Raw genomic sequence first — 26,575 nt, 5'->3', positions numbered from 1 at the left:
TATATATTTCACACTAAGGAGAATACATGCTTCTATAAACCTCAGCATCTCATAAAAAAGTAAATATAATAATATACTGCCATAATAAATGTACATCTAAGATAACCAGAGACTGCAAAGTGTTGGGTTGAATAAAAACACACGTAACCCATCTGTGACCCCAGCTCTGCCTCTCTACACTTTTCAACTGTGGTTTTGGACAAAGTCCAAGGCAAAGTATTTTCCTTTTTGCAGGAATTCCAATCGAACTGTTAGCAAGTAGGCACTCCCATTCCCATAGCTATACTTCACAAACCAAAAGGCCATATAAATGAATAACACATGAAATGTTATTTCCCAAGAAACGTTGCATACATTTTTTTATTATGGAGTTCATTATGAAATGTTAACATAACTAAACATCGACTTGTCTGATAGACATTGCGTTAAATACTTAAAACCCATGAAAGTGTGTGCAACAGCATAAAGGCCATGCTTGTTGTTTATGTGTGATGATGGCACATCTTGGCACTACAGCAGAGGCAGCTGGTCTGAAAATGGAGCTTTGTCATCCTAAGGAGCGCAGTGCTGTCAGGACAAAAGACATGCTAGTGTATCAAAAGAGGACAAACAACCCTTGAAACCAAACATCCCCTCTTGCTCCCTCCCTACCTCAGAGAAAACATGTCTGAATGTCACATTTACAACAGTCATGGCTTCTGGTGAATTAACAGGAAACACATTCGTCAAAAGCATGATCAGCAATAGATTAAAGTCAAAATCAAAATTAATTTGTGTGATATATTTTGTATGCCACTTAAAAGTCGTATCGATTTGGTTAGTTCTGTTCCTCTGCTTTGAATTGCCAAGATATTCAGTATAACATCACTCTTCCTCACATGATTTTGCTTAATGTTTGCTGAGCAGTGTAAGCTTTATGGTGGTAAAGTGATTCTCATGTTAAGGTTGAGGGGTCAAGATGATATCAAGAGTTGAAAATGTGACATTCATTTGGAGGCCGAATTCCACTTCACACACCTCATCGTGGACTTTAAGGTGAGACAGACACTCTGAACTAGAGCACAGTCTTGAGGAATGTAGAACATATGCACAAATATGTTTGAAGTGCTTCTCTTCAAGTCCAGAGCTGCATTTCTGCAGAGCAACTTTAATAAAAAATTATATTCAAATACCTCGCTTTGAACAAGTACTGACCCTTGATCTGTAAATCTTTACAGATCCAATTCAGTTATAAACAGTGAAATAAATACCTTAAGGCCACTTACATTTGAAGTTTATAACATCACATAGAAACACAAGATGTTTGAGTCCAGATTAAACTTTTTTTGAGAATATATTTAAATGTCAAACAGGAAAAAAATTAGCAAACAATGAGCATGAAATTATGGTAAGTGACATCACCAAAACACCAAACTATTTAGCTTCATTACATAAACACTATCTACTCAGAAAAGAAATATTATATATCAAGTATATCAAGAATATCATCTGAATCTGAACAGCAAAGTCTACATCCGAAAATTTTAAATGATATTTCTCATCTTAGTAACTAAGACAGACAATTGAGAACAGATCACTCACCTATAGTGTGAATGATATGTTTGTTTATTCACATGAGAGTACGAAAAGATGTGTGATATAACCATGGTCTGTGAGCTTTGATGCATTTATAATATTTCAGGTTTCGCGTGCAATCCAAATTAAAACAATGAGTCAAAATGAAGACCTATTAAAACTAAAACATTAAAAACAAAACCCAAAACACCAAGCAACAGAAATGTCATGCATGCAACTATTTTTAAAACATTTTCAGATAAATAACTAACAATTAATACTCATAAATCATTAAGATTATGGCCAATGTTTAGTTCCACCACTGACCCAGAACTACAATCATTCTGCATAAACATCATTGTTCCGGCCACTGGATCATGAAATCTCAATTTCACTCAGTTTGCCTCAGAAATAGGAGGGAGGGGCTCCCAAGACACTTGGCTTTATTAAGCTGAGAAATTAACAAAAGGCTAATTAATCAAGTAGACTCCAGATGGGGTCACTATTACTGAAGATAAACTGACTCAAAATCAGATGTCAGCTATTTGACATAAAATGTGTTGGAAAACAGAAATATAGTAATACTGATGTCATTCACATGTGACTCAGATGTGGACTGGAACCACTGGGGTTATGAACCCTCCATCACCCTCTCATAACCAGTCCTGCCTTAATGTCCAGATGGGACCCTTATGTGCCCATCATTCAACAAAGTATGGTGGGCCAGCACAATAAGCAGTATCAGTAGTAGCTACTGTCAACACTCCAACATAGCTGCCTATTGCTGGCGATCTTTAGCAAATAGCATTCAAAGCTTGGATCATGTGCGTGTAAGACTTTACACAGATTTGTAACACAAAAGAGAACTAAGCCAACCCTCAGTCAGCGTGAAGAGATGCTGAACTCGGCACTTCAAATGCAAAGCACTTGTACAATTGCATCGAGCAAACACAGAGCCACATTCTGCATCACAATCTCACATGCTGGACCAAAGCAGCTGCACTTGTGCTTGCACACCAATTTAGTAAAATATATATTTGTGTTTAGAATAACATGAACTCTTTAATTATGCAAGGAATTCTGCATTCAGTTTATTGTTGAAATAGCACAGCACGTCTGTAATTGGGTTGGTTTTTATGACAGTCAAGTCTAAATGCTATAACATGGCAATATACATATTAAAAAGAATCTATCCTAAGAAAACATTATTGACATTTTGTTAAAGTAATATATTCATACTTATTTATTGTGATTGAGTACTGGCTTTGAATGACCAATGGGAGTCAAAGCAATAGTTCACTCCCCAAAAATGGCAATTGTGTGATTGTTTACTCACTCTTATGTTGTTCCAAATGGCCTTCCCTTCTATGGAATACAGCATGTATTTTGAGAATATTTATGACTCCGTGTTTTTGTCCATATACTGAAATTCAGCTCGGTCCAGTGGGCCTTAAGCCCTCTGACTTTCATTATATTGACAAAAACAGCTAAAACATATTCTTTTCCTTTCTGTTGATGGATTGACTTGAGACTATGTCTTAATATACTATTCCATCAGCTGATAGGGAATTAAGTAAACATACAGTAATCTTGGTTAAAACTATGTTAATTACTGCTATCCTGTTTATCATGCACGGATTGCAATGTTTAAAGTTAACAAACAGCTACAGTGAGAAGACACTCTTCATATTATTATATTACCTTTACTGGTACATATTATTAATTAATTGATTTATTGAGATATGAATAAATGAATGAATGTATTTGCAATATATAGCACAACCATGCCAATAAAGTACTGGAAATTGCAGGGTGAATTGAAAATCCAGAGTTTATGTGTGTGAGACACTTAATTGGAAAAGTTACCTACAATGACTTGCCATGTTGCAACATTGCAAACAATGCATCCTTACAATCACTTCACTAAAGTATGATAATAGCAGTGGTGCTTTACTGGATGTCACACGGGGGAAAGAATTTGAAGTGCCTGTTGTGTCTATCTAGACTTTGGCACCTGTACAATCTTCAACCTCACCTTCTAGTAACTCATCCAGGCTGGTGATCTTCTTCCCCCCTTCCATAGCATAGATGTTCCGGACTCCTTGCGGTAAATTCACATTGTCCGAGAGGGAGCGGGTGAGCTCCATCAGCAGCGCATCGAAGGATCTGAAGCGGTCGCTGGACACCGCGTACACCAAGCCCCTGAAGTACTTATCACCGTTCCGATAGAAGCGAACTTTTTTCGCTTTCCTCTCGGAGGTGAGCGACTGCAGTGTGCGTGTGCGGTAGAAACTACAGTGCGCACTGTGAGCGGGACTAGGCACAAGCCCGTTACCCCGCGAGCCGGAATGAGAAGCGCCACTGCCCCGCGGGGACCGGTGACTCTTCTCGCGCTCCTCGAAATGCTCCCACTCGATGCTTCTGCTGGACATGTTGATTTCCTTGAAGTCAAAGCGCGGATCCTTGAATAAATTAGCTTGATTTGTGCTGTTGTTCGTGTTATTTTTCCTTCTAAGGACTTTCAACCTATGATACGCATTTTCTGTAGGGAATCGGTCAAAATAAAGACCAAAAACCTTTCTCTTCAACTTTTTATACAGCTAAATAAAGAAGTTGTTCAAATATATATTACGAGAAATAAAAGGTTGTGAAAGTCCCAGTGGTCCACAAATCCAAGAACTGTATAATTCAAGGACAGACGCTATAGTTGAGGTGAGCCCCGGTCATAATGAGAAGAGACTGGCAGAGCTGTATGTGCGCATGTTGGACACGCGTGACCGTCCGCGGTTCTCTTCATCCCTCCACTGGCACTCAATCAGGCCAACACTCACCACACACCTACATGAAAGCCACGGAGGAGAGGACAAGTGCTGCTCCCCCTCAGGGTCCTAAAACGTCAATTTCTCTCCAAACGCAGTGGTTCTGCGCGGCCCACTAGGGGGCCTCAACCTTCAAAGGGGTCAACATAACTTAAAGGGATAGTTCACGACAAAAATAGAAAAATACAGGTTAGTTAACTCACGTTCAGGCCATTCAAGATGTAAGTGACTTTTTTCTTCAGTAGAAGAGTAAAGATTTTTAACTGAAACCATGGTCCTACCTGATTTATAAAATGCAAGTCACTATGTTTCCATCACCCTGTTTTTATGCGCATTTTGAAGTGTCTCATCCGAAATGAGTGATGGAAACGGTCAATTTTAAATAAAGTTTAAAATAAAGTGTTTTCAATTTTAAAAAAAGTTTTTACGCTGGCTTGATGTGGTTTTGATTTGTGCGAAAAAGGGTATGTGAATAATGGGAGATGGAAACGCATTTGACAAGTAAATACCTCCATGCGCATCAAAAAGTCATGTGACTTTGCACTATGGGACAGCAAAACCTGACAAATGCTGGGTACATACTAAAAGATTTGTAAAATTTTGTAAGATCTTTAAAAATGTGAGAGACCACAAACATGAGGAAAAAAGCCTAGATTTAACCGTTTTGCTCCTATAGTGTGTGGTGTGCTGCGATGTTCCCCCCACACATCAGGATTTCTGATCTTAAATATTCAACATGTTACCTCCAACGTCCTTCCGAGCAGATTCAGTCACTCTTAACACACCTCACACCACAGGAAAATCTGATAAGATCATCTTTAACCACCAAGATAATCGGGACATTACCTAGGATTGTCGGAAGGGGGGAAATCGGCCCAAAATCAGCCCGATTATCTTGTGGTGTGTACCCAGCATAACCAGCGCACCGATCTTGTTCCACGGCACCTGAAATGTTGTTATGGTAATTTTGAAATGCCCGAGCAAAGTCTGTCATCAAAGTATTTCTGTATAATTGCCTCCCAGAACTGTTACACGACTGCACTCCCAAACAGCAGGCATCCACCTCCAAAAAGATATGACAGCATTTATTTTGTTTCGTCTGCTCGATCTGAGGCGCAAGTAATTTATTATATATTAAAATGATTATATTCAGTGGCTTCTCCTACTTTTCTTAGTGATAGATAGTGCCAGTTTACCAGGAAGTGACAATTTTGTTCTCTTTGACTCGTTGGATGGAAACAGTGCTTATTCGCAAATGTTTTATGTGATATTTCAAGTTAAATTCGCAACTTTGGATGGAAACCCAGCTAATGGCTATACCATTATTTTGAGAGTCAAGAAAAGCATATCAGGTAACTAAATGAATACCTCCCGCTCAATGATATATTGAGGTCTTATGAAGAGAAGCGAACAGTCTGTGAAATAAACTGAGCATTAACATTATTACCTGAAATCAGCCTCACCTAAAGCACCCAATAATGACGTGAAATGTGGATGTTTTACGTCTAAAGCGTATAAAGTGAATAAACTAGTCTTAATCAACTTTTTTTTACATTAATCACGAGAAACCATAAAAAACGGCAATTTCTCTTGCTCTTTAGTATTCCTGCAGTCACAACACTGAAACTGCTGACTGTAATATCAAGACACAGATTAAGAAAAAGATCTAATATTTCAGTGGTGTGTAGGCCTTTCTGCCTCCTGAGACACTGTGAGGCCAAACTCTGACACGGCAGTTCTTTTATGAATTAAAGGAAGAATAAAAACTGCTGTAACTGCATGAAAGGAAGTAAACGGGAAGAAAAGCCCCGGAGAGAGGAAATCCTGAAGACAATAACTGTTGCAGCTGAGAAAGAACCCCTTTCTCAAAAATAAAAGAGAGGGAGGAAGAGAGGAGATTCCTCTGCCTGCAGAGAAACTCCTGCCTTAGGCCTGGTCTTACATAATAAGACTTACTGGAAACATTATAAGAGTGGATCAACTTAAGAATGATGATCTTAAATATACATTAATGCTGTTTAATTTTAATAATATTAATTGATAAAAGAGTAAAATGAACATTTGAAGTTAATTAAATGTTTATTTTCATCCCTAGACCTACAGATATCCAATAGTCCGTTCGACAATACTCAAGGTAAATACAGCATCTGATTTATTTAAATCATTTTAAGAATAAACAGCAACTCACCGCTCATCCTAGAAAGTTGGTTTCCCTTTCTCATAAATCCAAAACATCCAGTTTTTCTGTAAAATTCTAGATAAAAATGAAAGATTATTACTAAATACTTTTACACAACATTTGTATGGATACGCAGGTGCTTTATGTGTTCCTCTGGAAATAAAAAAAGGTACCAGGCTGATTTATTGGGAGCTATTTTAAGGTTGGAGTAATTGGATTTGTCAAAGTTTGCAAGGATGGTAAAATAAAATGTTGTTTGAAATATTCATGCCATTTGTTTTTTTACACAGTTTTTCCATGAACACTAGTGTGGTAATGCTATTCCAAATAAACCTGCCCCTAAACATCTGATCTTACAGTAGATAGAGAGGAGATGATTGCATAGCTGTAGATCTGCATTAAATATCTGTCATCAGAGCCTGCCATCTGGTGGATGAACATAATGGTTCTGAAATCGGGAATCCGGTCGGTCACAAATGCATACATACAGCCTTTTATGTACTCTACCAAATTCAGAAATTAATTTTCAATCCATTGCACCTATACAGTATTAAGTTACATAAACTTAAGGTCTGAGGAAAATTACAGTCTAATAGCCTAAAGTTTAAGGACCAATTTACTTCCTCCCCTTAATCCAGGTTTGAACCATTCCAAAACTAGTGATCGTACCGGACAAGCTTCAATCACCAGCAGATGTGCAGTCAAGTGGGTGCCTGGGACGTTCTTGGTTATCTTGTTACGTTAGGAGGACGTACTGACGACGTTGTAAATTGGTAATGGGATGGTAACAGAATTACGAGCATACGACGTCGTGGTTACGTTGTCTGTTGGTAAGTCACAAAATTACCAAAAATTACGAATACGTTACGTAACTGTTACATCGTGTGTTATCAGGGTGGGCGTCTGGGGGGGGAAAGCATTTCCCATGACCCAGATCACTCACATTCCATTAGGAGTGGGATGTTGTGTGTTGAGTGTGAAGCACAGAGAACAGAGCCTGATGTTTTATTAAAGTAGCAGATAACACTGCTTTGTACGTGGGTATTTCTTTAAGACTAATTTTGGCCGTGCATGTGGATATTTTCCCTCGCTTTTTTGTTTTTTGGATAGGCTACATCCTTTAATGTGCAACATTATTATAATTAATAACTTTTTCAGAACATCATGAACATTTCTAACAAAGCGCCATTTTCTCTGCATCTCGGGTTTTGGTTATGAAAGCTGCAAACAAACAAACAAACAAATACCAATTCTTTCACTTAGCTAACGCTACGTTTATAACTATATATGTAAATTATATATGTTCTTTATATGAAATGATAATATATACATTACTAGTAGTACTATATATATAGTAAATACACAAAATATGAAACTACTATTTTTTATTTTTTTATTTACACCACGCGTCATATTTCATTTCGTGATTCTTACTGACTCTGCTGTCAATAAAGTATAATAATTTTATTACAGGCAAACTTTGTGATGATGAACGAAATGATGAATGAAATTACGTTTAGTAATCAATTTATCTAAACAATTGGTAAAAACATTTTCAACTAAACATTGACATGGTTTAATTTTGTTTCTTTAAATCATCCAATTAATTTTTTTGTTTTGTTGTTGTTGTCATTCATTTTTGATGATGGATGTTCATAGATGGCATGAAAAAGGTAGAAGGCTACTCTCATAGATAGCTACAGTAGGCCTTTACGAGTGTTCACACCTGCAATTCCACTTTTTGCCACATTGTGATGCACTAATACACAACTTGACATAAAGTGTTTAACTACGGTTTCTGGGTAACTACATTTATTTGACATAAATGCATCTTGAAAAGAAGTATTAGTCACTTGTTAATAAAAACGTCAGTCTGTCAGTGGCAAATCTTCCGAATGAGGCTTGCTTCCTGTTGAGATGATCCAAGCCATGAAAACACACACACACACACACACACACACGTTTGTTTCTGTGAATTGTGGGGATTTTCATAGACTTCTATTACTTTTATACTGACCAAACGATATTTTCTATCCCCTAACCCAACCCTAACTCTAAACTTACCCCTTAGAGAAAACCTGTTTTCAGATAAACATCATATACTATTTTTAATCATTTTTTTGACCACAGGGCGGTCCCCACAATGTCAAAAATTTCAGGTTTTATTATCCTTGTGGGGACATTTGGTCCCCACAATGTAGCATAAACAAGTACACACACACACACACGCCTGCACACACTTTTTTACTGTTTACTCTTTCGCTATCTAAATGGGGACATTACATTACATTATAGACTTGTTTTTACATATATACAGTTATAGATTTTATAAACTAATCCTTCCCCTAACCACCCCTAAACCTAAGCCTACCCCTTACAGAAAACGTTCTGCATTTGTAGGAGCACACACACACACACACACTCAGGCTTCAATGTTCTGAGGATATTCCATAGTTTTTATACTATACAAACTCTATTTTCTATCGCTTTACCCCAACCCTACCCATAAATTTATCCCTCAGAACTTTCTAGATTTTCAAAAAAGATTGTTCTGTATGATTTTCTGTAAGCTTGTTTTTTTGCTTTTATTCATGAACTAAGTTTCTGAACAGTAGAATTGAAATCTAGCCTGTTATTTTCATGCTGAGATCCTGAAATTTTTATCTACTAACCCTATTTATATATATTAGGCCTACATATATTTATTAGAAATTCTTAAATGTCCCTATATATTTTTTTCTGTCAGATTTAGCTCACTAGCACACACACACACACACACACACACAGACACATGCACACATAATATATAAACACACACACGTATCATTTGGCCATTCATTACACTGAGGTGGCCTTGGAGTTGTGTAAATGATGCACCAGTACAGCAGAGTGCACTTTATTACAAATGAACATTTTGGCTGATGGCATACTTTAGCAGTAAGCGGGTAAAATATCTGCCTGTTAAATATGCCATAAATCTGTCAGCTAGCACATTTGTTAGTGAGCAGCGTCTGTCTCATCTGTGGCCAAAAGTGATCCAAGGTTACACACATCAGGACGAGCTCACTGGGCAGCCCATCTGATCATATAACTCACACCAAAATCTCTCCCTTGAGAAATAACATCATGTCTGCTGTGGCCATGAGGCTGGGACACATATGGTAGTTGTTCAAGCAGATGAGAACATGCTTACATTCATAATATGTTTACTAGGCATGAAAAGGAAGGGTAGCCTATATCAGACCATCAAGTCATCCATGCAGGGTTATTAATATGGGAGTTATGTATAGAAGGTGTGTTTACATTTTAAAGATCCATGCAGAAGAGTTCATCATATTAATTTAGTCTCACAGGAAGTAAACATGTACAAAAATTACAGTTGGTTTACAGTAAGGATACAGTACATTACATGAACTAACAATGAAAAATAATACATTTAAAGCATTTATTATTATCTTAGGGTTAATTTAAACATTTAGGCTACTAATACATTAGTAAAATCAAAAGTTGTAGGCCTACCTGTTAAATAGTATTTAACAGAACTGAGCTAACATGAACTAACACTAAACAGATGTATTGTATTAACTATCAAAGATAGTAATAATAATAATAATAAATACTGTAACAAATCGTGGCCTAATGGTTAGAGAGTCGGACTCGTAACCCAAAGGTTGTGGGTTTGAGTCTCATACCGGCAGGGATTGTAGGTGGGGGGAGTGAATGTACAGCGTTCTCTCCCACATTCAATACCACGACTGAGGTGCCCTTGAGCAAGGCACCGAACCCCCAACTGCTCCCCGGGCGCCACAGCAAAAAAAAAAAAAATGGCTGCCCACTGCTCCGGGTGTGTGTTCACGGTGTGTGTGTGTTCACTGCTGTGTGTGTGCACTTTGGATGGGATAAATGCAGAGCACTAATTCCGAGAATGGGTCACCATACTTGGCCACATGTCACTTCACTTTCAAATGTATTGCAAATTACTGAGTTAGTTGACATGTAGTTGCAGTGATACATAGATAGGAGAATGTCTAAAGTTGACTATCAAAATAAAGTGTAGCCTATCCAAGAGGTTTTATCATCATTTACTCAACTTTCTTTGTAGGAGATTAAATTTTTTGTGGAACATAAAATAAGATTTGTTTCAGTTGTTTTTGTTTATACAATGAAAGGAAAAACACTCAAACAGACTCCATATAGACTCCACTTTCATATGGACAAAAACTTTTGTGTGTGTGATGACAGAATTTTAATTTTCGCTGAACTATTCCTTTAATACATCCTTGTGAACTATGATGTAAAATCACGATTAATCAACGACAATTCACAGCCCATCCAACACATTGCCCTGCTCTTCTTAACAATTTCCCACTTAGCATGGTCATATTTGCATTGCTTCAGCGTGAGTCAAGTTCATTGACGGCTAGTTTCACAGTGAATATCAAGCGCTCTTTGTGGGATAGCACTATCTGGTCAGTTCGCTGCTGTCTAACGTTTTGAAAGCATCACGGCCCATGTGTCGTCCACTGCTTGACCAAATAGCAATGCCTTGTTGTTAGTGTTGCAACATAACAATTTTAGAGCAGAAAGTCACACTTGAGGCGCAAAGACCATGATGACTGACAAATGGCCATTAACATATCTGTCATGTCATAGCATTTAGAATAACAGATTCAATCCGTTTTCACTTTAAAATGTTATAAAATTTAATATAAACGCAGTCTAAGTTGAAACAGCAAACATTTTATTTGTTTATAGTTTGTCCACAAAATCTTCTATGCGACCGGTCAATAGATGGAACTGTTGCTCAGGCTTTTGTTTTTAGTCTTCCAACTCTTGGCCTGGTTAAAATTATAATAATTCTCAATTTATCAAAACTGTCTGTGCTAGACACCCCTGACACTGCATCAATGAAACTTAAACAGGACTGTCGCTCTCTCAGACTATTTTAGGCAAACCCTTGCATTAATTAAAACGTCATTGCTCTCTCGGTCATACCAGTGTATTTGAATTTACAACTATATAGAATGCCAGATTTTTAAATAGCCTACACTCCATAAAGAACATTCATATAGGCTACATTTTGAAAAGTGACCTCGACTTGAGAGATATAAACAACTTCAATGTCACTGGCTAAAAACAGTATCAAATAGCGTGCCCATATTCATGACCAGATTTTCAGCTGATTCAGTGATAGAAGCATTTCAAACGGGCTGGAGCTGAACAGAATAGCTCAGATGTTCCTCCGTTTCATTGAAACAATGGTTCCTCTGGTTGCTAGGAAACCTGCACCTCAGTCTCCTTAGCTGGTCTCCAACCTTGCTCGAGGTGCCTCTAACGATCAATCACCTCGCTGCACGAAAACAGGCTTTAAATTAGGGAGAAATATGTACAGCCACTTAATCACTTCGAGCATAATGTTATTCTGCGGACAAAATGTGGAATGTCCAAAACCACTTTGTGTGTCTGATATTAGAATACGCTTCTGGCGAAGCATTAATTAATGCTTCTCAAATCTCTGGTTGTGTCTTTCACTCATTTCCTTTCGTCTTCTCTTTCCTGCCATCCATCTGTTGCTCATTTCCATTTCTTCTGGCTCAGTTTGGGACAGAAACAAGCCCTCTTCTGTGCTGCATGCACCATAATTTATAATTGTTATTTATTCATTAACTGATGTGGTTTGTGTTCAATTATAACAAAAAACACAGCAAGCCAAACTTCTAAAATATCATATATAAGGTTAGAGACACAACATGGCTTCTAGAATCAACAATATAACTCAAATCACACAACTTTTACATGTTTTTGATTAAAACGAATGGGTTGAAATCAAGGACATCACGCTGAAAAATCCTAACAGAGACATAAACAACTTTTAGTTTAACTTTTATATATAAAAAAAAAATAAAAAAAATTTTTGTTTCACCTAAACTACTATTATATTATATTATATTATATTAATGTGATATATTAATGTGATATATTTAATGTTACCCTGGACCACAAAACCAGTCATAAGTAGCATGGGTATATTTGTAGCGATAGCCAACAATACATTGAATGGGTCCAAATTATCGATTTTTCTTTTATTCCAAAAGTCATTAGGATATTAAATAAAGATCATGTTCCATGAAGATATTTTGTAAACTTCCTACCGTAAATATATCAAAACTTAATTTTTGACTAGTAAAATGCATTGCTAAGAACTTCATTTGGACACATTTAAAGCCAATTTTCCTCAATATTTTGATTTTTTTGCACCCTCAGATTCCAGATTTTCAAATAGTTGTATCTCAGCCAAATATCGTCCTACCCTAAAAAACACCTAACAATATATCAATGAAAAGTTTATTTATTCAGCTTTCAGGCAAAGTATAAATATCAATTAAAAAAATTGACCCTAATTGTAGTCCAGGGTTACATATTATCAATATGCATAGCCTATTGATGAAATGAATACCTCAATGGCATGGTAAGTTGTTTTGAATAAATGCCATATAAAGGTCGGTGCCGATAGCCTTGTTGCGCTTCGGGTGTCCCAAGTTCGAATCCTGGCTTGCGGATCTTTCCCGATCCCATCCCTTCTCTCTCTCCCAGCTCGCTTTCTGTCCACCAACTGTCCTATCAAAATAAAGGCAAAAATAAATCTTAAAAACATGCGATATAAAGTTCTGTATAACAAATTAATAAGACACAAAAGATATAAACAGCATGTGTAAAAGCCTTTCTGCAGTTTCTGGAGCCAAAATTCACATCAGTGACCTATTTATGAAGGTTTTTTATTTTTTATTTTTTTTGGATGAGGCCTGGATAGATCTTTCTATCCAAAATGTAAAGTGCTACAGTATGTGTGGTGCAAATCCAACAAACACTATTTTAATAAACAGCATGACTACAGAGAGGCCGCTGTTCAGCTAGGACTGAATTTGAATCTTATTAAAATGCTACTGAATTTTAACTGAAACAAAATCTCACTTAGCCAAATAAACTTTGGTATGTTAGTCATTTATATAAAATTGGTAGTGACATTAGCATGGCAAAGTTGTAGCAACTTGGAATTGTTGCCAAAATGACTCTACATACGCATTAAGTCAAAAAAGGCTGGACCAGAAGGCAAGAGAGTTGTGCTCTCTTACCGCAGTATTTCCAGACTTAAGGTGAGTCAGCGCTTGGTGGTCAGCAGAAGGTTTGTCTTTGATGAGAACATGATGGCCGTGCCAGAGCCTGTCCATGGCGGCACAGCTGCTCTCATAAAATGTTTTGATAGCCTTAATAAGCGGGTGGCACTATGTGCTGCGTTTTACCATGATTAAATCCAATCAGTCCACATGCTGTAAATGGACTCTGACTTTACCACAACCCGTTTTCAATAACAACTGTCACACGGTTTACATAAGGGTCATTCTTCAGTCATAGGATCATTTATTTATTTTTTATTATATGAAAAGTAGATCTGATGTACTGACATATATAAAAATGTTATAGGCCTTTAACTTGTTACATAAAAAATTAACTAGCAGTCAGTTGCCTTAATAAGCAGACGGCACTATGTGCTGCGTTTGACCATGATTAAATCCAGTGCTGGTAATCCATTTTACCAGCTACCCGGACGATGCGCCTGAACCCCACATGCAGAGCGCCGTCGTCCGAAGAGCGGATTTCGCCGCCTTTGTAGAGTGGATACTGGTGAGAAACAGATCGCAGTTCAGTCCCGAAGGTGATCTCGCCAGTTCCACTCCTGACCCAGAGCCCAGCCCACCATCACCCCACTGCGCGGAGCTTAAGCACGAGACCACCGATGACGGAAAGCCCGCCGTGGCCGACGAGCCATCGCTGCAAGGAGTGACAGAGCTGAGGATTGCTGCAGAGCAGGAGCTGCTGATGACGTCAGTCCAGGTGCAAGAGCCGGCTACAACGCATGCCACGAGGGAGAATGCCATAGACAGCGAGAGCGTGGACAGGAGCTCCGCCCCCTGCACCATGGCTGAGGGTGAGCTTAATGTGGATCTGGGACTGCTGGACTTAGAAGGAGAGGTTTTGGAAGTATTTGCTAACCTGCCTCCTCTCCTCCCTCCTTCGTCGGAGCCCTCTGTCAGTCCTGCCCCCACGTCTAGCCCAGAGAGGGCTGTTATTCCCATGTCTGGCCTGCCGGCCGATTCACTCCTAAGCCCTATGATGACAGCAGCTATCTCCTTCACCTCAGCCCAAAAGAGGAGAATGAGGAGGAAAGGACTGTTGGCTCTGGCCCCTGACCCGAGTCGAGAGATGGCTCTAGCTCCTGACCAGAGTCGAGAGAGGGTTGCGGTTCCCGCGTTCAGCCCAGGGAGGGCCTCAGATCCCGAGTCTAGCCCAGAGACGGCTCCTGTTCCCACGTTCAGCCCAGAGAGGGCTGCGGTTCCCACGTATGGCCCAGGGAGGGCCACAGATCCCGAGTCTAGCCCAGGGAGGGCTTTTGTTTCCACATCCAGCCCAGGGAGGGCTGCGGTTCCCACGTATGGCCCAGGGAAGGCCACAGATCCCGAGTCTAGCCCAAGGAGGACTCCTGTTTCCACATCTGGCCCAGAGAGGGCTACCGTTCCTGAGTCCAGCCCCGAGAGGGTTCGTGTCCCTGAGTCCAACACAGAGAGGGCTTCCGTTCCCAAGTTTGGCCCAGGGAGGGCTTCTGTTCCTGTTTACAGCCCAGAGAGCCCGGAGGCTCAGAAATGTCCACCCACCCTCCCCCTCCTGCCTCCTCCACAGCTGTCGTCTGGCAGCCCCTCTGCTCACCCTCAGCCCACCATCTGTTCGGTGCTAGCACCGCGGGTCTGCCAGTCTCCATCGTCGGTGTGGCTGGAGAATCCCTTGTCTCTGCCTCCAGCCTCTGAGTACCAACTTTCTGCCGTGGCCCGGCAGTCCACTGGCTCCGCCAGGCTCCCTCGTCCCACCGGCTCCGGCTTGGTCTGTTGTCGACCATCCGTCGCCTCTTGACTCCACTCCTCCGGCTGCGCCTCGTCCCTCCTGCTCTGTCAGGCTCCTCAACGGTCCTCAACGGACTCCACCATGGGTCACCATTGGCTCCTCCTGCTCCAAGCCCCTCCTGTCTCCTCCCTGGCATCGTCTCCACCTAGAACTCTTTCTGCTGGCCCCCTCCCAGGTGCCCATCCTCCTCCCGGGTGCCCATCCTCCTCCCGAGCCTCCTCCCAAGTTCCCACCCATCCCTCCCTCTGTTGTATATACGGCGCGAGGATGCGCCTTCTGGGAAGGGGTGATATGTCAGGATTATGGACCTGTTTTGGTGTGTTTTCCTTCCCCATGTTCTCCGTGACCTAGTTTTCCCTCATGTTTCATTATGTAATTTGATTCAGGTGTGTCCCGTTAATTACCCTCATTTAGTTCTGTATTTCAAGTGTTGTCTGTTCCTTGGTTCCTTTGTCCGGTGTCGTCTATAGAAATGCTACGTGTGTGTTCCTGCCTGCCCTGTATTACCCTGGTTGTAACTCTGTTATTTGTAAGACTGTTATTTGTGAAACTGCTTCATCTTTGTTCTCCTTCGCTCCCTCACAGTAGCATCGTGACAATAACAGCATTTACTTCACACTGTAAGAAATGAATACTAGTGCAGTAAATTATTTTTATTAAAATCATAATATTAAAATGATCATTCATTCATTAATTTCTTTGTCACAAAGTCTGTTAAACATTTTTTTACATTGCTACATTCCTTACAAACACATCTATAACAAACCAGTAACAGTATATTTTATTTGTAATTACAAATTACTACTTTATTGCATTATTATTATTACATTACTACTACAACTGTTGTTTTGTTGTTGAATGTAATAAATGAATAAATGATTGATAGATAGATAGATAGATAGATAGATAGATAGATAGATAGACAGACAGACAGACATACAGGCAGATAGATAGATAGATAGATAGATAGATAGATAGATAGATAGATTAAACAAACAGATGCATGAATTAATTAATTATTTATGGGTACATTCTCAAATAAGGGGAACATTTCTGCACCCCTAATTTAAGAACCTATCCATATATACTTACTGAATAAAATGATATTTGAAAATGTTTGTCATAAATATATAAACATTTATACACATATATTGTGCATCTTATTTTTTAATCTGACCAAGCTAAATCCCCTGTAACTGCAACTTCATCAATAAACTTGTTTCTGAAGGAAGTGTGAAATCCTCCTCTGATCAGCACACATGTGAGGGAGTGTGATCATTCTGAACAAACTCCTTCTGTCTCCTTTTACGGTGAGTGGACAAATATCAGCTCTGTAGCAGTTGACTGGACTCCTTTGAGTGGCCTGTGTGTATCCGCGGCTTTGGCTGTCATAGTGAGTGATCGTTACTGAACTGCCCTAATTGTTTAATTAGGTTGGGGCGGATGAGATGTGACAGCTGCAGGGTGATTCATGTTTACGAGTTTCCCGCTGCCATGATGGCCTGTCGGTGGGTGCAAAGAGTGATGAGGCCTTTGGCAGGCGAGCTGGCATCTGTCGTCCATGTCATGGGTAATTGAGGAGAGGCCTTCCAAACACTGCCGGCTCCACGGCACTGCTACACCTTAATATTTGTCTCTTTGCCTTTATCCATCTCTCACTCTCTCCCAGACACGCTACTTTAATAACACCTGACTGAAATCTGTCAGGTGCACATGCTTTTACCTAGTCTTTATCTCATTTCTTTGCTGCATGAACACCTGGTCGCTAAAGTTCTCGTTTAATCACCTTTGGTTTCATTATTCTGTGTATCCGTCACAGCTCATGACTCCTTTCATTTTCATCCTCAGTAACAAATATATTGTTAGAAAGAAAGTGGTATATTGCTGCACCACACCCTCTTTCTAATTCTCTCTTGGGTTCACTAGTTTAAACATATTCCTTGTCCCACAGGACTGTTTCAGACAGGCAGCCGTCAACTAAACACAGTGCATCAAGAAGCTCCTTTCCACATAAAACTTAATGCAAACATTTAATTAAGTTCAAGGAAATGCTTATTAAACTTTCAAATTAATGTTTAATCTGTCTAGTGGACTTCTGAAGAAGCTCCCTCTCCGCATTTTTCCAAAAAGCACATTCTAAGAAATCAATACTATTGCAGTATTTTTGTTGTTGTTGTTGTTGTTAAAAATTAACAATATAAAAATTATAATTTATTAATTATTAAGTCAAATCACAGTCTGTCCTACATTCATCACAAAAAGGTGTATAATAATATAGTAATAGAATTGTTTATTTGTGCTAAATACTAATATAAATATATATATTTTTTAATTCAATGAAAATGCATGTTCCAGTCACATCTTCTTGGTTAAATAAACATTACTTACACTATCATAAAAATATATTTCATGTTTTTACATTAACAACATATGTAATCAATATTCTGTTGATTAAAGCCAAGTATGAATCTCATCAAGTTAATGTTTTTAGGCATTTTACATTTATCCAAAACAATAAATCAAGGCAGTAATCATTTAAACAATACAACAATGTTTCTTTAGAAAAAAGTCTCTAGGTTACGCATGTAACCATGGTTCCCCGATGCTGCGTCGAAACGCTATGTGAATGCCTTCAGCGTGACCACGCTCTGAATCAAGTGTGTAATCAGTCCAATGGATGGGCGAGACGTCATGGGCGGGGTGACGTAGCGACCAGGAAGCTTAAAAGCACGTGCGGTGGAACCGGCGTCAGCTTCCAGGAATGAAGCAAGCGCTCGGAGGGATGCCGGAAGTATGTCACTGAGACGCAGCGTCTCGTTCCCTCGTGGAACCATGGTTACATGCGTAACCTGGAGACGTTCCCTTTCAGGAACTCGAGCTGCGTCAAACGCTATGGGAACGAGTATGCCCATGCCGCCAGACTTACAAAATCCCTGCTTAGTGTGGAAGAGCACAGCTAAGGCGAGAGAACAGAAGAGCCAGGAGTAGCTTGCATATCTAGGCCATAGAACCTGACAAACTTTAGGGGCATAGACCAACCCGCAGCATTGCAGATGTCCTGCATAGAAACACCTGCCAAAAAGGCCTTGGAGGCCGCCACACTTCTAGTCAAATGAGCCTTGACCCACAGAGGCGAGGGGAGATCAGAGGATTCGTAAGCCAAGCAGATGGCATCCACAATCCTCAGTCTGTGGATTGTGGATGCAGATGGCATCCACAATCCACAGACTGAGGGTTTGTTTACTAACAGGAATACCTTCTCCACAGGGCAGCTCTGTGGACGTATGCGTCCAGTGCTCGCACTGGACACAGACAATTAAGCTTCTGCTGGTCGGGCTCCCTGTCAGGAGGAGGACAGAAAGCCTGGAGTACGACAGGCCGTGGTTCAGAGGAGGGGACCTTAGGGACATAACCCGCTCGAGGGTAGAGAAACGCTTTGGCCAGACTGGGTACAAGGTCTAGGTAAGAAGGGGCCACAGACAGGGCCTGCAGATCCCCAAATCTCTTAAGAGAAGATACAGCCAGAAGGAAGGTGGTCTTTATAGTGAGATGGCGATGAGAGATCTCCTCAATAGGCTCGGAGGGAGGCCTACAGAGAGCTTCTAGCACCACAGCCAGGTCCCACGGGGGGATGCGAGATCGTACCGGAGGCTTCAGCCTCAGCGCACCACGGAGGAGATGTGTAACTAGGGGGTGTCTGCCCACTGACTGGCCACTGAGAGGGGCGTGGTAGGCTGCAATGGCCACCACCTAGACCTTCAGGGTGAAGTGGGTCAACCCTGCGGAGAAATGGGCCTGCAGGAACTCCAGCACTGTACCAACTGGGCAGTTAACTGGGTTGAGCCGGCGGTCTCCACACCAAGAAGTGAAAAGCTTCCACTTCAAGGTGTACAGTTTCCTCGTAGAGGGAGCTCTGGGTTGGAGGATGGTCTCAACAACCTCGGTTGAGAGACCGGAAGCTACGAGTTGTGCCACCTCAGAGGCCACACCCACAGCTCCAGGTGGGGGTGAAAGATCATAACCTCCACCTGTGAGAGGAGATCCCTCCTGACGGGAATCTCCCATGGAGAGCCGTCGAGGAGAGAAATCAGGTCCGAGAACCACTAGCAGTAGACGGACCCCGTCCTGGCGCACTCTCTCCAGAACTCCCGGGAGCAGAGCGATTGGGGGAAAAGCTTACAGACCAAGTCTGTACCATGGCATCCAGCCCCAGTGGAGCTGGATGAGTCAGAGAGAACCAGAGGGGACAGTGTGATGTGTCCTGAGTCGCAAACAGGCCCACCTGAGCCTGGCCAAAAACTCTCCAAATCTGCTTCACCACCTCGGCCCCTGCCTCGACAGGATGTCTGCTCTCATATTGAGATGCCCAGGAATGTGAACTGCTCTCAGCGAGATGAGTTTGCCATAGGTCCACACAAGGTTCTGGTGTGCCAGCCTGTAAAGGAGGTGCGAACGCAGACCTCCTTGGTGGTTGATGTAAGAGACCACCGCTGTGTTGTCGGTGCGCACGAACACATGGTGATCTCTTAGGTCCGAGAGGAAGTGTTTAAATGCTAGAAACACGGCCAGCATCTCCAGGAAGTTGATGTGCCACGTGAGATGGCGACCACTCCACAGACCGCGGGCAGAGCGGCCACTCATGACCGCTCCCCAACCGTTGAGGGACGCATCCGTCGCTAGCATTATGCGTTGACAAGGAGCTCCCAGCACTGGGCCCTGAGACAAGAACCAAGGTTTCCTCCACATGTCTAAGGGATGTAGGCATCGTTGCGTGACCTTGAGCATACGGAGCGGGTTTCCCCTCGGGGAGAACTCCTTGGTCTTGAGCCACCACAGTAGGGGTCTCATGTACATCAGGCCAAAAGCAATCATGTTGGACGCAGCTGCCATCAGATCCAGCAGTCTCTAAAACTGCTTGACAGTGAGTGACCGGCCTTCTCTCACTCCCGTGACTGCAGTGAGGATCGATTCGATCAGAGCAGGAGACAAATTCCTGAGGTTTGCTTTTGGGGACAAAGCGTACCAATACCGGGTTCTTACTTTTGGCCTTGCACTCTCACCCTGCACTTTCACAAGTGTGTGGGTGCTGCTCTGGCTCCTCTGCAACTCCAAGGCATCCGCATACTGAATTGCATCAACGATTTGTTGATATTAGCTCAATCGAAGCAGGTGGCGGTTCGGCATCGAGATGTCGTTCTCGCTCACATGAAAGAGCTGGGGTTAAGTCTAAACACCAAGAAAAGTGTGCTTTCTCCAATACAGAGGACCACTTATCTGGGCCTGGTGTGGGATTCGACCACGATGGGGAAGGATGGAGATGTGGAAGTATGGATCTTTTAGATCGATCGTGACAAACCAGTCCTCGGACCTGATCTGAGACATGACTTGCTTGATAGTAAGCATCCTGAACTTCAGTCGCATGACTGAGCGGTTCAGCTGACACATATCTAAAATGGGACGCAACCCTCCATCCTTCTTCGGAACAATGAAGTACCGGCTGTAGAACCTGGACTTTCGCTCACCGGTGACTGCTGCGCCCTGAAGCACTGTGGGTGGCAGGGTTGGCAGACCGATCTCCTGGGGGCACTGAGGAGAGACAGGCACCGTATGATGAGGTGTACACCGCTCTTCCCCAGAGGGGCCTGCCCTCAGAAGTCCTGATCCACAAGCGTCAGGACTTCTTGGTCAAGGACTTCTTGGTCAAGGGCTTCTTAGTCTGAAGGACGGTCCGCAGATCTGGCTTAGGCTTGGAAGTCCCCGACCCAGAGACTCCCGGTCCTGACGCAGGGGAGCATGGGAGGCGACGCTCTGTTTCTGAGCCTCCCAGTATGAGGAGCTGGTACACGGAGGGGGCTTTTCCCGCCCAGCAGCCCCCAGAGCTAGAGAGCGGTGAGGGAGGAACCGCTGAAACGCCACCGCTTGTTTATGAGCCTCCTGGTACCTGTCGATGACAGAATTGACAGCGTCATCAAAAAGGGCAGAAGGCGCAAGTGGGGCGTCAAAGAGGAAGACCCTGTCCGGGAGACAGATAGCTCGCAAGCGTCTGCTCAACCTGAGGCATCACCCTGCCCACGCCGCGCTACAAGTGGGGATGAAGAGGCGGGCTGAGAATGGTCTAGCCCACAACCTCGACACCTCTGTGTGGAGGTTGGGGAAGAAAGGCAGGCTCCGGCGTGAAGGTGGTGGCCTAGTCCGCAGAAAGCGTTTGTCCAGATTCCCTCGAGAGCCGACTCTGTGTGCTTCGCTCCCAATCAGACAACGCACAGACTATGTGTATCCCCACCCGAAGTGTAACACGGGCAGGGAGGAACACACAGCCTATAACGCTGTCTGCTCTTGCCCAGATGCTTCGATTTGGCTGAAGCTTTAGACATATTAGGAGCTTATAAGTGGGACAAACAACACTAAATAAGACTCACAACAAAGAGTTCGACTGACACACACACAGAGCGCTTGCTGAACGACAGAAAGCTGATGCCGGTTCCACCGCATGTGCTTTTAAGCTTCCTGGTCGCTACGTCACCCCGCCCGTGACGTCTCGCCCATCCATTGAACTGATTACACACATGATTCAGAGCGTGGTCATGCTGAAGGCGTTCCCATAGCGTTTCGATGCAGCTCGAGTTCCTGAAGGGGAACGAGTGATTTATACACTTTTTAATATTATGTATTTTGTAATATTGGCATTGTTTTGTTTTTGTTCCAAGATTTTTTTAATTATTTTTTTAACAAACACACACACACACACACACACACACGGAACTCTGTATAGCTAACTTTGTGGGGACATACACTGACACAATGCAATCTCTAGCTCCTTACCTAAACCTACCCATCAGAACTAAGTGCCTCACCCAAACCCTTACCCTAAACCTACCCTTTACCCAGTTATAACCTGATCCCTAAAACCAAGTATTGACCCTCAAACAGGCCTTTAAAAGGGTCTCAGAAAGTGAGGACCAGCCAAAATGTCCTCACTTTACAAGACTTGTCCTCACTCTGATGGTCTAAAACTCAAACCGGCTCTTGAAAAAGTTTGCAGTACAGGTGCACACGCACACACACACACACACACACACATATATATATAGGAGGGGATGTGTGTGTATGTACATGTGTGCATAATGAAATAGTCCTTAGTTACAGTTCAAATATACTATTACTGATTCCAGAAAACAAATTTCCAATATATGTGAAAAATATTTTTAAAAAATATGTGAATTTGCATATTCTGTGAAATATCTGATATGTCAAAATATTTAGCTGAATACTTGATGCAAAATGATCATTTAGGCTTATATACCAAGATATACCAATTCTGTGAATGACACCTTTGAGTTAAAGACTAATTCTATAAATATGACCATGTGGGTGAGAATAATAAGTGCCACTGGGAGATAATATAACATTAATGTAATCCTTCTCGTTATGGATTTCCAACAGAGGTGGCAGTAATTGAGGTCACAGTTTCACAACTATAATTGATTTTATTTTAAAAGAATGACCTGGGCTCTTGTTCATAGTTGTGAAAGTTTGGTTTCCACATTAAGAGTTTCTATATATACTATTGTATAATAACATAAAAAGTGTTCTTAGGCCCCAATCAGAGCTATCTTTATAACATGCAATAAATCACATTCCGCCATAAGGCCAGCAATATAAAAAATGTGAAAGTTTTCTGTGAGAGTTTGCTTTTTATTATTGAGTGCCTAGAAAATATCATACCCATTTTACAAATTGCAATCATGAGTGTTTATTCCACTGCAGGCTGTCAAGAAAGACTAAGAAAATAGAAACAACTCACTTTGTATCAATCGATAAAACAAAATTGGAAGTGTGAGCAATGATGCTCTGACATGAAGTTTTCATTGCACTATTTTGTCATGAATCTTTTGTTATTGGTTCAATGATGTTGTGTTTAATTGATGAAACACTTGAACTCCAGGGATTGCTTTTGATGCTGGAAACAAAGCTCGCCGCAGTTACAAAGTTGTAAACCAAATATATTGACCTTGGTGAGAGTTAATTCAGCATTACCATTGTTTCCTTGTTCACATCAATATTACATATAAAAGAAAAGTCAAAACCGTAGGATGGTAGAAGGGTCATGAGCAGAGGGTCTAATAATAGAATGGTCTCTCTGGAACATACAGCTAAACACTTGAAACACTTTGGAATTGATCACAGCATGATATATAGTGTGAGATTTACAGGCTGGACTGTATATTACTGCTATAATAGCCATGGGCTAAAGGAGCCAAACCTGTACTAAATCACTCAACTCACTGCCATCAAGCACACATCATCCACTATCTGTATACCATATATTAAATACTTCTCACACGTCTCACTAATAAGATATAACGTCCATTCATGTCCATCTAATAATTTATTAATTATAAAGGGCATTCGTGCAAGGACTTGAAAACATATTCTGAAAAGAAAAAGAAAAAGAAATGAAACCCCTGCAGACTGTTGTGACTGTGTCAAGCTCAATAATTCTTATAAAATATAAAATATTGTTTTATGACAAGGAATAGATAGCTTAGGTTGCAAAATGACATCCTAAACTGTAACGGGACTCCCAACACTGAAAAAAAAAAAATTAGTGCAAAAACAGTTCTGACTCGGAAATTACTAGTGAATTTCACAAACAATTACCAAGAAACTGCAAGTAAGACATTCAATTAAATGTAAAATTGGAAAGTTGAAAAAATAAAATAGTATTTTCTTGTTAAATGTATTCCAATAATCTTGGTTTTATTAAACATGTTATATTTAAGAATTAACAATTAATTATATGATTAAGATTCACTTTAGAAAAAATTCTAACATGTACATATCACATTTGTAAAATTTCCATAAATAAATACATATAAATAAATAACCTTCATTGTGTTACTTGCTGTTTCTTTATAATTAAATATGACATTTATGGGTGAAAATTGTTTCTATGCATTTTTTGTCAGCGTGTGTCCATCCATGTTCATTCAAAATGGAAGGAAAATATGTTATTACACTTTACTTGATGGTTACACCACATTACCAATTTTTAGTGCATGATCGTATATGAATCGAATGTTTAATAACATTTGTAAGCATTTTAAAATTACATGAACTAATGATTTTGTTACAGCGCTGACGAGACGTGAGACGTGCGGATCCATCTGCAAGGCTTTATTGTGGAGAAGACAGAGACGTGGTCATGAAGCAGGCAGGGTCAAACAGAGGCAGACAGGTATATGGTGGTGTTAATCATTAATATTCAATACATTCATAGTAAACATTTACAAGCGCATTCTCATATTTGTAGCTATTAAAATCTATAATAACTGTTAAACACGAAATAATGTTTATTAATCATTTATTAATGAAAGGTATTATAAAGTGTTACCCATTTTTAGAGTAATTCATTTTAAAACTTGAACATTTTGAAAGCTTTGCACGTCCAAATATACTAACCTACAGAACTTGGCATATGTGTTTTAAAATAGATATAGATACAGTATTTTTCTTTATGAAGGACACTTTTTAATGTTATATTTACTGTTTAATGTGCATTCACCTTAATAACACTGCATGATGTTTGAAAAGTCTCAGTAAACGTAACATAACTATTTAAGAAAATAGTGAGGAAAAAATCTCACTGTTTTAATTAGTGGCTCCGATGAGCAGTAACTTAAAAAGGAGCTGTATTTCGATCTGCTGTAACAAAGAAACCCGACTCATCAGACCTTCTCAATCCCCTGTGATCTCCACTAATTAAAAGCTCATAATAGGTCAAACAAAGCATGTGCAATAGGAGTAAGGTCAGACATGCTGCAAGGCACTAACCGGCATCCACTCCATTACTGGCGGGTACTGGATGTAAGCCAGCTTCAAGGGCCAACTGTTTTCTTCAGTCCTCTATATAGAGATGGAATGTGGAAATTATACTCATTTCAGAGTGCCATCTGTATTCATTTTTTTCACTTTTATACGGATGCCAAATGAAGAAAAACATTTATAAAGGTCCTTAGAGTTATAATTTCAGTGGCTGCAATTGGTTTTAACCATTTAAGCCTTTTGGCAAATAACCAAACCTCTCTGTTTCTATCTTTAAATGTTTTCTGGGTGATGTTTTATTCATGCTGAAAAGTCTGAGTGTTTTCTTAATCAACTGCACCAGTCGGTGGGTCCACTAGGGGGAAATGCTCATAGTTGAGCCATTGCTGTTAAAAACTACTCAAAGAAGATGAAAATGCTAATAAAAACAGGTCCAGGTCCAATGACAAATGTGGAAACAACAAAAATCTGTATGCAAGAAAGTCAGAAGATATATACATAATATACATTTCCATATATATTGGAAAATAGTGTTTTATACTGCAGTATAAGCATGGACTATGTATGGCTATATATTGGTACAAATAAAAAAATATACAGCAATCAAGACAAAAACTGCACTACATTTTTACATTTACATTTAATCATTTAGCTTTTATCCAATGCAACTTACAAATTAGGACAATATAGAAGCAATCAAAACCAACAAAAGAGCAATACACGTAGTACATGTAGGTATTTGTATTTATATTATATAGGTATTATATATAGGTATTTTTATTATAATAAATAAAAGGAAAACAAGTAGATAAAATAGAAAAATAGAGAATGCTAGTGTTATAGTTATTTTTTTAGATAAAAAGAATGTGTGTGTGTGTGTGTGTGTGTGTGTGTGTGTGAAATACAATGTATTTTAATATATTAATAAAATATATAATTTTTTATATTTTCAATGTATATTAAATAATTTATTATACTGATTGTTCATATTTATTATGTCTCTAGGAATGATCTTGGCACTACTAGGTAAATACATTGTCATGTAATATGTTCCTCAGTACATATACATAGGTACTACAAGTCTATAATGAGGAATAAAACAAATATTTTTTGTTCTTTTGCTAGTCCATTAGATATACGACATTTACATATCTATTAACAATGATTTGTAGGTCTTCTTGACTTCAGCTAATCAGGTAGCCCCTTTTCTTTTTAATCATGTAGCAACACAAAAATATCCAGT

At 40.3% G+C, this 26,575-nt stretch overlaps 1 protein-coding gene across 8 annotated transcripts in view; it reads right to left on the bottom strand.

Moving 5' to 3' along the window:
• LOC107550694 (serine/threonine-protein kinase DCLK2-like) overlaps positions 1-4,382 on the bottom strand; it is a 63,522-nt gene extending 59,140 nt beyond the window's left edge. For all 8 annotated transcript variants that reach the window (XR_001604694.1, XM_016232044.1, XM_016232051.1 and 5 more), the window contains exon 1: positions 3,590-4,382. Coding sequence is in view for 7 of the 8 variants with exons in the window: in XM_016232044.1 (XP_016087530.1) it covers positions 3,590-3,986 (397 nt within the window). In the remaining variant the exon portion in view is untranslated. The remainder of the gene's footprint in view (positions 1-3,589) is intronic.
• Positions 4,383-26,575: the final 22,193 nt, after the last annotated feature.

Source organism: Sinocyclocheilus grahami, unplaced genomic scaffold (genome assembly GCF_001515645.1).
Source record: "Sinocyclocheilus grahami isolate Dianchi unplaced genomic scaffold, SAMN03320097.WGS_v1.1 scaffold17.1, whole genome shotgun sequence".
Taxonomy (NCBI): domain Eukaryota; kingdom Metazoa; phylum Chordata; class Actinopteri; order Cypriniformes; family Cyprinidae; genus Sinocyclocheilus; species Sinocyclocheilus grahami.
The sequence above is the reverse complement of the archived record's forward strand: the minus strand, read 5'-3'. Positions and strand labels throughout refer to the sequence as shown.